Here is a 15259-nt window from a genome sequence, read left to right on the forward strand (position 1 = left end):
TGTATATGTGTATAGAGACCCACCTTGACTAGATCTTCTAACTAATTCATCAAACTCCAAGTAGTGTTGTCGAATTAAAACAAATAAGAGCTTTTATTTGGTTGTATTTTTACGCTGTTCTTGTAGACATTATTTTTTGTGCATGAAAGGGTAGAAATGGACATAAACACTTAAATATTTGTGGTTAGAATGATAGAAAGTGATTGATAATGGGGATAGAGGGGATCCTACACAAGATTCAGCATTTCAGACTGATTCCAGACCCCAACCAGAAATAGGGACAGATCTTCTCCCGAAAGCCAGGGATCCAACGGAAAGTGAAGATAGAGTCACCTGTGTCAGCATCAAAAAATCCTACGTGACCGTTTTCAAAGTCGAGGGATACCAGGATCTTCCTGGGCTCCCGTTTCAGGGTCAAAGGAGTTGGCTCAGGGAAAGTAAAAGCGGAGAGTTGGAAAGGTAAGAATACGCCAACCCTTGACTTCCCCACAGCCCAGATATCCTCAATAGGGCTGAGGCTGGTCTTTCCTTTCCTTGTGGTGGATTCTTCTGCGACCCCCACTGCCCATCCTGCCGCTCTCTTCTCCTCTACCTCCACTTCCCAAAGCTGCCTTCCTGATTTGAATCTCTCGCGGCCCAGCACGCACGTCATTGTATCGAATCTTGTAGGATTGTCGGTCAGGTCCTGACGTCTGCTTTCACATTTGACACTTCTCAGGTCCGTAGACACAACGAGCCGGGGGTGTGCTGTGTCTACATCCAGGGTCACATTCACTATGAGAGAGCAAGAGAGAGTAAAGAAAGAAAGTGAATAGCAGATGATTTCAGGAAGAGCAGCCAAAAGCAGCTGACAAAACACTGTTAAAGCAAACCCAACACAGTGCTAGAGTCACAAAACAGCACGGAAATGTGCTGCAGAATATTGAAAGCATTTTCACAGAACAATGTCACTAACCCATCCTAAAGAATAAGCCTATGTTTATCCACATTTTGTTACTATGTATAATGAGTGAGATATATTTGATGAATTGGCAGTGAATTGGCAGTGTACTTTGTCATTAATATATAGGATTTAGTCTGAGGAAGACTACATCAAAACAGAGATAGAGATGGCAGCCTGTCGTTCATCCTAATGAAGGATTACAGATTTAATTGGTTACTGCCCAGTGGTTCTCCTTCACTGAAAGGATTATGAAGATTTACTTCATCTGATAAATCATTACTACAGAGCAGGACTTTTGAATTCTGGGGGACTAGTGGCAGAGCATCTGCTTGGCATGCAGAAGGTCCCAGGTTCAATCCCCGGCATCTCCAGTTAAAAGGGACCAGGCGAGTAAGTGATGCAAAAGACCTCAGCCTGAGACCCTGGAGAGCCGCTGCCGGTCAGAGTAGACAATACTGACTTTGATGGACCGAGGGTCTGATTCAGTATAAGGCAGCTTCATGTGTATGTGTTCATGGACATCTTTGACTGCTTACCATCTTCCAGATTGGTGCTTACATGTCTTAATAAAATGCTGAGATGATGTAAATAGTTCTTGATCTATTGGCCTGCAGCCACTGCACTCTGTACTTCGTAGTAGAAAAGAGCAAGAGTCCAGTAGCACCTTAAAGGCTGACAAAATTTCTGGCAGGGGATGAGCCTTTGCGAGTCACTGCTCACTTCTTCAGACAGCCATCAGTATCTGAAGAAGTGAGCTGTGACTCATGAAAGCTCATGCCCTGCCAGAAATTTTGTTAGTCTTTAAGGTGCTACTGGACTCTTGCTCTTTTCTACTGCTACAGACAGACAAACATGGCTACCCATCGTGATTTAGCTACTAGTATTATTGTTAGCCTTTGGAGCTTGAAAATGGTATGCATGGGGGGGGAGACAGGAGCCCCTCATCCCCATGTGCTGTGGTCTTTAGCAGGATTGGACCCCAACAGCATTTTCAAAAGGTAAAAATCAAGTTCTAAAATGTCACTTCATCCCTGTGGCAGATTTGGTGGCGTGATATAATCTAGTCTGGCCCTGCATCTCCATCCTGAATAAAAGTTTCCCACCTCCTTTTCCTCCTTGCAAATAATTACCTTGATCCAGTGCTCGCTTTAGAATCCCTATGATATGGAAGAAAGGGTGAAAAAAAAGTAAAGTTAGACCAAGAGTTGTCAGATCTAAGAAGCTAAGCCGGGTCAGCCCTGGTTAGTAGTTGGATGGGAGACCACGAAGGAAGTCCAGGGTTGCTATGCAGAGGAAGGCACCGGCAAACCATCTCTGTTAGTCTCTTGCCATGAAAACCCCAAAAAGGGGTCGCCATAAGTCGGCTGCGACTTGACGGCACTTTACACACACGCACAAGCATCTGATTACCAGAAAAGGGGGGAAGAAAAGGAAGACTGTACCATGGGACCCTTCTCCTCTGGTAAATCTCTGCATTAGGAAAATTGTTGCCTCAAAGAGCAGTTGCTCTCCTTTTTAGAAATGGACAAAGGGCAGGGATATGGAGAAAGAGAAATCCCCCCTCTCTTTCTTGTTTCATTCCGTTGTCATTCTTTTTAAAAACACACTCATTTTTTTAAAAAAAAATTTATTTGCAGCCACTGCAGCTGATTTTCAACTGTGAGGGAGTGCAGAGGGAGATGATTCCTGCACATTTTCTCCAACAGAAGTAAAAGCAGCTGGGAGGGGGGAGATTCAGTATACAACCAGACCCTCCCCATCAAAAAAGCAGCCCCAGTGGCATCATTTGGAAAAGGGGGGGGGACTAAATATATTGTATAGTTCTGCTTTGAGTTATTACCAAGCAGAGACAACCAGAGAACTGCATTTCAAGGGGAGAGTGCTCACACCATAGCCAGAACACATCTAGTTTAATCTAGGCATGGGCCCTTGAAAAAAAAAATCAGTATTTTTCAGATATGGATTTCAGGAAGGGTATTTCAAAAAGAGAAAGACCCGACAAGAGATGGATTGACTCTACAAAGGAAGCCACAGCCCTCCATTTGCAAGATCTGAGCAAGGCTGTTAAGGATAGGACACTTTGGAGGACATTGATTCATAGGGTCGCCATGAGTCGGAAGCGACTTGACGGCACTTAACATTCACTCACACACACACATAAATATTTGTATTCTGGACTATTTGAGTCTCTCAATACTGTTTTGGAATTCAGGATTAATTTTTTTTTTTTTTAGGAATACCGTACCGAAAATTTTCAGGTACCTATGTGGGGGAAGCTGGAGTGATTATTTTTCAAGCAAATCACAACAAAATTGCAGGGAACCTACTCCTGCCTGTCCACTAAGTACATGCCAAGTTTCAAGTGAATTGGATCAAGGGTTCTAATTCTTTGGGCCCCCAAATAAGGTGCCCCCAGCCATCCTATTTGTCTAAATTGTTTCCAGGGTGGAGCGGGGGGTGGTGGTGGGGGGCAATTCCATGCTTTGTCCAGGGCAAAGAACTCAATAGCTAAACACACAAGAGCAACCACTGGCCAAAAGCCGCCCAATGCAAATTGAACCAAGAAGCCTAACAGTATCCAATGTGAAACCAGAGAATCCCAGAGGAACCACAAGCCAGTGTGGGAAGCTCAACAGAACCCAGAAGCAATGTCAAACCAAATTAGAAGATAAACCAATTTAAGCAAGGAACAAGGAAGAGAGCAGAATTATGTACGTCACTTTGGATCCCCACTGGGGAGGAAAGCCGGGTTTAAATGAAGTTAAGTAAATAAATAAAATGCTCAAACTCCAAGGATCAGAAGCCTATCCTAATTTTGCCACCATTTAAGGTATATACAGAAATAGGGAAAGAGGATTTGCAATTATCACTTTTCGTTTTAATCCTTGTTCAGTTGCTGTGTATATAGACTATGTGTACACCTTTTAAGACTTCGTATTAAACTTCTTCATATTTTGAATTAGTTCTGACAGATCATAATTGCCTCACTCAATCATGTTTACCCTGAGAGAAATGGGCGTGGAGGCAAGCAATTAATCCCCTCAGCCGTCTATTGCACAGGGGGGCCGGAAGGGGTCCTTGTGAGGCCTGTTTCCTCAAAGTCCCTGCTCCTGAGCTGTCACAGTTACCTTCACACTTTACCATGGCTTTTTCAAGAAAAGGTCTTTTCAGAGTGTACTCCTTGATTTTGTCCTCCAGTCCTGGAGCAAGTTTCACTTCCTTCTTTACCACACTGCTTTCATACCTGGAGGCAAAATGATTCCATTTAAATAACAATTCAACATTTCCTTCCTTTCTACTATATGCTTCCTGAAGATTAGATTCACCGAATTCTAGTTTACTCCCTATCCTGCTGTTTCTGGGGTGGACTTCTAATGAGCAAGTAAATTCTATTTTAGGCAATGGAAGAACAGAAGAAAAAGAAAACCTATTCTCTATCCCCCCCCCCCGCCCTCAAGTATAAAATTGACCAGAGTATCTGTTTATTTCATGCCACTTTTCACAAACTGAAGGTGGCTTACAATTATAACTTCTAAAATCACACATACATCAAAATAAGAAGAAACACTATAGATTTGTCAACGGTTGTAGGTTTTCACAGCTTTGTAGATTTCTGTGTACTATGTATTCATGCTGTGCAGTTTTATATGCAATTTATATGGCATTTACACATATCATGTATATCATGTGTACATATAAAATATGTGTAATTTACAATGCTGATTTGTTGACAGACAAGTCATGTCACAAAAAGGAGGGACTGTTACTGAATTTTGACTACTCTGATACGGCCATAGGTATAATGGAATGGTTCAGAGGGCTGTCGGATAAGGGGAACAGGATTACTGTAGTCTATAGCACTGTTTATTTTATGTATTATCTTGCTCTTATTGCACTGTCTTCTGCTTTTGCAGTTCCATTTTCTGCATTGTTTTTATAGGGCACTTTCACACATGCCAAATAAAGCAACTTTCAAACCATTTCCAGTGCACTTTGCTGCTGGATTTTACTGTGTGAAAAGGCAAAATACACTTGCAAACAATAGTTAAAGTGCATTGGAAGTGGATCAAAAGTGCATTATTCAGCATGTGTAAAAGCACCCTTTTTTTTTTGCATGATTTTCTAATCTTTGTCCTCTTGCATTGTTTATTGGATGCCTTGTACTATCGGATTGCATTATTTTATATTGGATGATCCACATTCTTTAAATGTAAGTAAGTAAATGAATGAACATACCTGTTCATGGAATTTTTGATGTCCTGAAAAAGGAAAGAGAGAAATAACTCTTAGCTACACAGACAGGACATAACACTTCTTGCAGCGGGGATTTATTTGACCTTCTCTTTGTCTGAGAGAACCATCATTGGTTCCTAAGATCATCATCTTTAGTAGCAGAGGCCTGGTAGATATCATAATTCTTACCAAGAGGAATTCGTTTGTTGGCTGCAAGCACTTCTCCTCCATATCTGTGATCAGGTTCTGGAGCCGGGAAATCTCTTCAGCGAAGCTACCAATATTTTCTTCTTCCCTCTTTTTCATTTCTTTCTCCAAATCTTCCAGTGGGGCCATACGGAAACGAAGTTTCTCCTCAAGCTGCTTTTGCATTTGTTTGAAAGCAGACCTGAGCTCCTGCATCTCTGTCTCTAATTGTTTCTGGGGGAAAGGTAATTGATGAAAGGGGTAGTGGTGGAATATGACTTCCAAAATAAAAGGGTTTATCATATAATGCTTATTTATGCCCTAATTAATATTAAACTAAACACACAAATATAAACTGGGGAGAGAGAAAAAGACCCGCAACTTGTTTAAAAAGCATCCCATCAGTCTAAATCAGAGTGTATGTGTGACCATGTACTCAATATGACCAACTGAAATTTGAGCTGCTTCCACAACCAGGTTGATTTTCTAAGGTGAACTGGCCGCTGATACGATTCAATGTGTGAAATTGTCTTTGCAACGGAGAGGCTAAAGAGCCCAGGATAATCTGTTTTCTCTCCATGTTTAGCTGTAGTTTATCTTTCATACTGGATGTGCATTGAAGCCCCCCCGCCCATGTTCTCATATGACTAGAGTTGCCAACCACCAGGTAATAGCTGGAGATCTCCTGCTATTACAGCTGATCTCCAGCCAGTAGAGATCAGTTCCCGTAGAGAAAATGGCCGCTTGGGCAATTGGACTCTATGGCATTGGAGTCCCTCCCCGAACCCTGCCCTCCTCAGGCTCCGCTCCAGAAACCTCCCGCCAGTGGCGAAGAGGGACCTGGAACCCTACATATGACCCTTAGGATTCCCCCCCCCCATTTTAATGTATTTATTTAATCTATTTTTATTTTAAGAAATGTGGGTACTGCTGCGTAGAAATAATGCAACGCCTTTTAAAAGGTTTTTAAAACCCTCCATGTATTTGTAGCCACCTCTCCTTAAAAGGCAGGCTGAGCTGTGAGTGATTCTCTTCCGTTTTTAAAAAACCTCCCTGAGCATGAGGCCAGCGAATGAAGGAGGAAGCTGGGGTAAACAGGAGGGCAAAACAAGGGCAAGGAAACAGTGTGGGGAAGGGACCCATGGAGAGGGGGAATAGAATTTTCCTGTGAGTTCTCAGTGCAGCCCGCTCTGGTTTGGAATGGCTCCTTCTCAGGGACAAGTTGCCGCTAGACACAGCATTTCCACTTATTTTACACCTACCAGACACTTCTGGCTTCTTCGCTTTTCAGCCTTTTTCTGTTCTACAAGAATTCTTTTCCTTTTCTCCAGAGATAGCTGCATAATTTTGATTGTTACCTGCACAAATAGGAAAAAAAACCCCACATTTTTATCGAATAGGAAATCAGTCAAGGTTTGCAACTCCAGGTTGAGAAAAACCTGGAGATTTTGGGGGGTGGGGTCTGTGAAGGGCAGGGTTTGGAGAGAGGAGGGACCTCAGCATGGTATAATGCCATAGAGTCCACCTTCCAAAGAGCCATTTTCCCCAGGTTAACTGATCTCTGTCACCTGGAGAACAATTGTAATAGCAGGAGATCTCCAGCTACTACCTGGAGGTTGGCATCCCTATGCATCAGCAATGTCAAAACCACAAAATTCCACCCCTGTGTGGAATATAGAAGTATAAGCAGAGATTGAGCAAGAGGTTGGATCTGAGCAGAATGGGAGAGAGCTCTTGGCCCTGGGCTTGTGCCCTGTGGCCTTGGGGAACTGGCTCATTGTATGCTGGACTGGCCCAAACTTAGGGTTGCCAACCTCCAGGTAGTACGAGGGCTCAGACACAATAAGCAAAAATACTTGATATAAAGAAGTATTCAATGAGCGATAGTGAATAATATGCTGTATTGTAAAGCATTAACTTCATGCCATAAAAGGACTAACAAGAACACTATATACAAAGTCCAACAACAAATAATAAGGAAAACAGAATATACAAAGTCAATGAAGGCTTCCAAACTCTTACACCTAAAGGCTTGAATAACGAGTTTGATTTGGCATGCTTTATCTGATCTTGCGTGTTCTCTATTCTGACAGTTCCAGGCTTCACTGCCCCTGTCTCTTTAAAGCCCACTGAGGCTTTGCATGAAGGGGTTCCACCCCCTCCCTATTCTGATTGGCTGATTTTTCTATTTGAGACAGAATAGAACAGAACTCTACACTGCTTCTAGAGGATAAAATGCACGAGTTATCATTCATACCATTTCCCCGGGTAAGATTGATACCCTGAATCCACTAGGAATGTTACAGAAAAAATTGTGTTGTATAGAATGTATTTTTAAGTATGTTGTTTTTTACAGCGTGACGGTCTGTTGTCCGCTATTATGGATTCAATTCGTCTTCAGATGTTGCCCGTTCATAAATAAGCATAATGAGCTGAAGAAGCCTCTTTGAAACGTGAATGTATGACTAGCCACACGTTCGCAAGTTTTTAAGTTCTTTGGACTTCAGTTTTCGGGCTTCCATACCCACGGATTCCTTTTGCAACCCCATGGGGTACTGCTGTTTATTAAGGCAGTGTGCCTTTATTTTTGCGTTTGTGCTTTACTGCCGGCAGTGAGTCTTCATTGACTTTGAGTATGTATATTCTGTTTTCCTTATTATCTGTCGTTGGACTTTGTCTATAGTGTTCTTGTTAGTCCTTCTATGGCATGAAGTTAATGCTTTACAATACAGCATATTATTCACTATCGCTCATTGAATGCTTCTTTATATCACATTGTTTAAGTATTTTTTGCTTATTGTGTCGGAGCCCTCGTGCTGCCAATTCCTTTAAGTTACTTAACTCTGGCACAGGTGTGCTTTATATGTTGTAACCTCCAGGTAGTGGCTAGAGATCTCCCACTAGTACAACTGATCTCCAGTCGATAGAGATCAGTTCACCTGGAGAAAGTGGTCACTTTGACAACTGGACTCTATGGCATTGAAGTCCCTCCCCTCAACAAACCCCGCCCTCCTCAAGTCCACCCCCAAAATTTCCAGGTATTTCCCAACCCACAGCTGGCAACCCTACCCAAACTCCAAGATATAGATTGTTCTTCTTGTCTTCTTTGTATATGTAAATTGTATTTTTGTTTGTTGTGAGTTGCTTGGGTCCTGTTAGGGAGAAAAACAGCCAATAAATAGGGTTGTCAGGTCCCTCTTTGCCATAGGCGGGATATTTTGGGGGCAGAGTCTGAGGAGGGCGGGGTTTGGGAGGGGAGGGACTTAAATGCCATAGACTTAGGGTTACCAGGTCCCTCTTCGCCACCGGTGGGAGATTTTTGGGGCGGAGCCTGAGGGGGCGGGGTTTGGGGAGGGGAGGGACTTCAATGCCATAGTTCAATTCCCAAAGAGGCCATTTTTCTCCAGGTGATCTGATCTCCATCGGCTGGAGATCTGTTATATTAGCAGATCTCCTGCTACTACCTGGCAGTTGGCAACCCTACATAGACTCCAATTGGCAAAGTGGACATTTTCTCCAGGCGAACTGATCTCTATCGGCTGGAGATCAGTTGTAATAGCAGGAGATCTTCTGCTATTACCTGGAGGTTGGCAACCCTACGATAAATACACTAGCAAATTAAACATAATAGAGAGATTGCTGCTGTCAGAGCTACTGGGACCCTAAGGTTAAATCTAAGCTTGCTCAATTTCTCATTCCATATAACAGTGTGTGTGTGTGTGGGTTTAGTTCTGGTATTGGAGGGCTTCCATTAACAATTTCACGTTCAAAAAATACCAAACCTTCAATCCACATATGTCTCCTTTGTCAAACTTCAGTCATATTTTAGCAAAACTCTGTTGCCATAATTTTCTTTTTTATCTTACATGGTTCCAGTGTATATACTGATGTATACCTCGTTTATCTAGCCATACTAGCAATTTGTAATACCACCAGGATAATGTATGCATACCACGGTTGATGAAAAGGTACCACACAGTTTTCTAATACATTTTTGTTTGTTTGTTAAAAGGGATCTGAGGAGTTGAAGGGGGACTTTTTATACAGCACAGTAAAACCTAGCTGATGAATCAGTTTAATTAATTGATTAAAACCCTCTTGAACAATTACAAAAAGTGTTCCCTGTGGTTGGGTCAATAGATTTTTCTTAATTAAAAAAAATGCATACAAGTACTTAGCAAGGGAAATTTAAAGCACGGTTAGGCATGCTGAAAGATCAGCATGGAAATACATTAACTGAACAGGACAAAATAAAGAAAAGGTGGGAACAATACACTGAAGAACTATACAGAAGAGATGAAAGGATAAAAGATTTTTTCCAAGAAGAATCTTTTGAAGAAGAACCTACAGTTTTAGAAAGTGAAGTGAAAGCTGCATTGAGAGCAATCGGGAGAAACAAATCACCAGGAGCAGATGGGATATCAATAGAGCTATTCCAAGCCACAGAAATGGAGTCCATCAAAATCTTGACAAGAATATGCCAACAGATATGGAAAACAAAACAATGGCCCACAGACTGGAAACAATCCATTTACATTCCAATTCCCAAGAAAGGAGACATCAAAGATTGCAACAACTATCGGACCATTGCATTAATTTCTCATGCAAGTAAAGTGATGCTCAAAATCTTACAGCAAAGGCTGTTACCTTACATGGAACGAGAAATGCCTGATGTTCAAGCTGGTTTCAGAAAAGGAAGAGGCACTAGAGATCATATTGCAAATATACGCTGGTTACTGGAGCGTACAAGAGAATTTCAAAGAAAATCAGCTTGTGTTTCATAGATTACAGCAAAGCTTTTGACTGTGTGGATCATGAAAAGCTATGGCTGGTTTTAAAGGAAATGGGTGTGCCACTACATCTGATCGTTTTGATGCGCAACCTGTACTCTGGACAAGAGGCCTCAGTTAGAACAGAATATGGAGAAACGGAATGGTTGCCAATTGGCAAAGGTGTCAGACAAGGATGTATTTTATCTCCCTATCTCTTCAATCTATATGCAGAACATATAATTAGGAAAGCTGGATTAGATTTAGATGAAGGTGGAGTGAAAATTGGAGGGAGGAACATTAATAATTTGAGATATGCTGATGACACTACATTATTGGCAGAAAATAGTGAAGATTTGAAACAACTATTGCTGAAAGTTAAAAGAGAAAGTGCCAAAGCAGGACTACAGCTGAACATCAAGAAAACAAAAGTAATGACTACAGGAGAATTACACAACTTTAAGGTTGACAATGAGGAAATTGAAATTGTTCAAGACTTTCTATTCCTTGGCTCCACCATCAACCAAAAGGGAGACTGCAGCCAAGAAATTAGAAGGAGATTGAGAGTGGGAAGGGCAGCCATGAAGGAGCTAGAAAAGATTTTGAAGTGTAAGGATGTGACTCTGGCCACCAAGACTAGATTAATTCATGCCATCATATTCCCTATTACTATGTATGGGTGTGAAAGCTGGACAGTGAAGAAAGCTGATAGGAAGAAAATAGATTCCTTTGAAATGTGGTGTTGGAGGAGAGTGTTACGGATTCCGTGGATGGCCAAAAAAACAAATCAGTGGGTTATAGATCAAATCAAGCCTGAATTGACCCTAGAAGCTAAAATGACTCAACTGAGGCTGTCGTATTTTGGTCACGTCATGAGACGACAAGAGTCACTGGAAAAGACCGTCATGATAGGAAAAGTTGAGGGCAGCAGGAAAAGAGGAAGACCCAACAAGAGATGGATTGACTCAATAAAGGAAGCCACAGCCTTCAATTTGCAAGATCTGAGCAAGGCTGTCAAAGATCGGACATTTTGGAGGACTTTCATTCATAGGGTCGCCATGAGTCGGAAGCGACTTGACGGCACTTAACACACACACACTTAGCAATTTAATGGCGGGAGCAGCTGCCATCTTGAAAGAGGCTGTCCTGCTCCTTTCTTGTGTAGGCAATGCTTCTTGAAAGATGGAGTCTGCCGCACCATGCGCATGCATCATGTTTGTGCAAGACCAAACAATGATTCTGCCCACCCCCAGTGAGAACGATTGTTTTGTTCTTCCGCAAGACCACGACAACTAAACTGACTATTTGATCGATGTTAAAACTGGCACACTTTAACTGAGATGTCTTTTGAATCATGTGAAAAGTGGCAGAGCAATGCTGGAGGACAAGTTACTTTCTCTGCCGGCCTTTGGACATGACCTGAAATTCTTATAGGAATGGATCTACATAGAAACAAAACATCCATCAGTCAAAACTGTCCTACCTTGTACTCCTCGGCAGCTTCCTCCACAGGGACCGTGGTGTGGCCCTTGTGCTCCTTGGCTTTGTCACACAACAAGCAGATGGAGGCTTGATCTTCCTTACAGAAGATTTGCAGGGGCTCATTGTGAATCTCACACACTCCCCTCTTTCTTCCTGCTTGCCTTTTCTCTGCCAGCTTCCTGACATGTTCTGTAACGTTTGCCACTTGCCAGTTTGGCCTGAAGCTCCCTTGCCGAAAAGTTTGATCACACTGAGGGCAGGAAACAGCAGTAGCAGACTCTCCCCAGTAGTTGGTGATGCAGGCTTTGCAAAAATTGTGCCCACAGTCTAGGATCACTGGATTGTCAAAGTATTTTAGGCAGAGAGGGCAAGTACTTTGCTTTTCGAGCTCCTGGAGGGTAGCCCCAGTTGCCATTCTCTGTCTCTTTTTGTTGCTTAATAATGGCCTTGTTGTTTCTGACTTCAAGTCGTAACCGGGTGTTTCCTTCCCGGAGCTGTCTCAGGATGGGGGAGGATCCTTTCTGAACGGAAACCAAAAATATGTATTCATCTACCTAGACCTTCGTGCAACAGAGATGTTCACAAGGCAGCTTGAATGCAACAGAAAACAATCTTAACAAACCATAGCAGACACACCACAAACGTTAAACCGTTTAGTATAGAAGAATGTAATTGTTATGTGTGCAGCGGGAAGCTGGAAACATGTTGAGCTTGGAGCCTCTCCAGGCAGCTGCGCTTCTGTGTCCCGATTGGCTGTATGGGTTTGCAGCCGCCCAATCACGGACTTGGGGGGCGTGGTCCCAAGCAGCTGAGCGGGCATATGGGGCTATGGCTCAGTGGTAGAGCATCTGCTTGGCATGCACAAGGTCCCAACTTCAATCCCCGGCATCTCCAGTTAAAGGAATCAGGCAAGTAGGTGATGTGAAAGACCTCTGCCTGAGACCCTGGAGAGCCGCTGCCAGACTGAGTAGACAATACTGACTTTGATGGACCAAGGGTCTGGTTCAATATAAGGCAGCTTCATGTGCTCATATAAGCAGGGGTTTGTTGCACAGTTCTCTAGTTCTGTTCCTGTTCACCTAATAAAGCAGTTGCTGTTGGAACTCCATCTCCGGTCTTGCGTTGTGTTTCCTTCCTGGAGCTGCCTCAGGATGGGGGAGGATCCTCTGTGAACTGAAACCAACCACGTTTATTCATCTGCCTAGAACACCGTTCAACAGAGATGTGCACAAGGGAGTCTGAAATGCCATAAAAACAAACAATAATATACATACCATAGGGTTGCCAGGTCCCTCTTCGCCACCAGTGGGAGGTTTTAGGGGCGGAGCCTGAGGAGGGTGGGGTTTGGGGAGGGGAGGGACATCAATGCCATAGAGTCCAATTGCCAAAGCGACCATTTTCACCTGGGGAACTGTTCTGTATCAGCTGGAAATCAGTTGTAATAGCAGGAGATCTCCTGCTACCACCTGGAGGTTGGCAACCCTAACATACCATGAATGTAAAACTATTCAATATAAAACTGCAATTACCACTAAAATAAGCCATCAAGATTTTCTTCCAGCTGATCCACAAATTCCAAAACAGAACACAACCAAATCGATCAGGGGAGCAAATTTAGGGCTACTACCACAAAGGCCCTTCTCCTAATGGGAACCAGCGTCAAATTCCAAGAGGAGAGGTCCTGAAGCAGAGATTTATAGGAACATCTCAAAACCCAGTAGGAAGGTTCATATGAGAACAGGTCACTGTGGCATAATAAGGAGGGTACTTGGAAACCTATACTTCACTTTGACACCATCCCTTTCCTAGGATGGATAGCAGGATATAATAGGCTTTGTTCTGTGAACTGCCTAATCTTGCCTATGCATGCTTAATAGGATTGCCAACCTCCAGCTGGTGGCAGGCGATCTCCTGCTATTACAACTAATCTCCAGCCGATAGAGATCAGTTCCCCTAGAGAAAATGGCCACTTTGGCAATTGAACTCTATGGCATTGAAATCCCAAACCCTGCCATCCTCAAGCTCTGCCCCAAAAACCTCCCGCTGGCGGCAAACAGGGACCTGTCAACCCTAATGGTTAAGCCCACATGCACATGGATAAACTGGAGTCTAAATTGTGTTGATAAACTGGCTGTACTATTTTTAACTTGTGTACTGTTTTTATCCTGCTGGTTTCTATGCATTTGCGACTTCTTGTTGCTTTGCTTAGTGCCTTGGGTCCAAAGAGAAGGTAGTATGTCCACGGCACCTGCTTTGGATTGCAACTAGGATGTGCATGGATAAGTGGTTTCAGCCTCCCCCCACACCATTTCCCTGACTTGAAACAATCATGTGAGGGAGGATTGCCAGGTCCCTCTTCGCCACCGGAGGGAGGGCTTTGGGGTGGAGCCTAAAGAGGGACTTCAATGCCATAGAGTCCAATTGCCAAAGCGGTGATTTTCTCCTGGTGAACTGATCTCTATCGGCTGGTGATCAGTTGTAATAGCAGGACATCTCCAGCTAGTACCTGGATGTTGGCAACGCTATGTGAGGGTGCTATTTGGCCTGCTGAGAAAACCCAAAAGTGTACATGTGGATTTAGGGGGGTCAGATAGCACACTCCAGAAATCTTGGAGGTTGAGAAAGCAACACAGAAGGGAAAGCTGAAGCCAACGCACAAGAGTACATATCCCTCTGAATGAGAGAGGACTGGAGACTTCTGGTATCTTTGCATTATTTATCTCCGCTGGAGGATGCTGAGCATTGGAGACAGTTGTGCTGCTGTTGCACTAATGTGGAGCAAAACTGGAAGAGGGCAACGCTCTAGGATTTGCCCTGAATACTATGGTTAAACCCTTTTGAACAAATCCTAGAGTGTCATCCTGACACAATGACATCACTTCCAGTTTTGCACCAGAAGTGAAATCACATACGGGGGCGATGTGAGTGACCTCCCTATTTGTTTCTGACCATCCTGTGAAGCGGTGGCGGTGAATGGGGCCTGACCTCGAGAAGTCTCCTGCTACCTGGCCTGCTATATTTATTTGGTTTACAAAAATGCAAATTGAGCTTAAGTGAAGGAGGCAGTAATTCCTATGCGGCATCCCGTCCACAGAGTTCCTGTACCACAGGTAAGTGTGAGGAAGGGTAGCCGGTAGCATGGATGTGGGGGATGCCTGCCATTTTATGCTCTGCCTTGTCTAAATTGACCTGGTGGTGGGCCTGTAAACAAAAGGTGTGTGATGAGGAACAGACATGTTGAAAGCAAGCTGCATCCCAGTGGTAAGTAAGTAAGTTTATCTTCCACCTGCTCATACTGCTGCACAGAAGTGGCAACCATGTCACGAAGTGCCTCGTATCTTCTCTTTTTCACCTCTGGGCGACCTGCTTGTGCATTAAGGTAAAGGTCCCCTGTGCAAGCACCGGGTCATTCCTGACCCATGGGGTGACATCACATCCCGAAGTTTTCTAGGCAGACTTTGCTTACGGGGGTGGTTTGCCAGTGCCTTCCCCAGTCATCTTCCCTTTACCCCCAGCAAGCCAGGTACTCATTTGACCGACCTCGGAAGGATGGAAGGCTGAGTCCACCTTGAGCCGGCTACCTGAAATCAACTTCTGTTGGGATCGAACTCAGGTCGTGAGCAGAGCTTTTGACTGCAGTACTGCA

The 15259-nt window shown here is 43.6% G+C and overlaps 1 protein-coding gene across 1 annotated transcript; it reads right to left on the bottom strand.

Moving 5' to 3' along the window:
• Window positions 1-238: 238 nt before the first annotated feature.
• LOC130473506 (zinc finger protein RFP-like) lies at window positions 239-12028 on the bottom strand. The gene is made up of 7 exons (XM_056845042.1): window positions 11615-12028; window positions 6625-6720; window positions 5366-5596; window positions 5180-5202; window positions 4072-4187; window positions 2074-2100; window positions 239-774 (listed from the first exon to the last, which is right to left on the bottom strand). Exons 1-7 carry the CDS (start codon window positions 12026-12028, stop codon window positions 239-241), a joined length of 1443 nt encoding a protein of 480 aa, XP_056701020.1.
• Between the last annotated feature and the right edge of the window lie 3231 nt (window positions 12029-15259).

The sequence above is a fragment of the Euleptes europaea genome, chromosome 1, assembly GCF_029931775.1.
Source record: "Euleptes europaea isolate rEulEur1 chromosome 1, rEulEur1.hap1, whole genome shotgun sequence".
NCBI classification, from domain to species: domain Eukaryota; kingdom Metazoa; phylum Chordata; class Lepidosauria; order Squamata; family Sphaerodactylidae; genus Euleptes; species Euleptes europaea.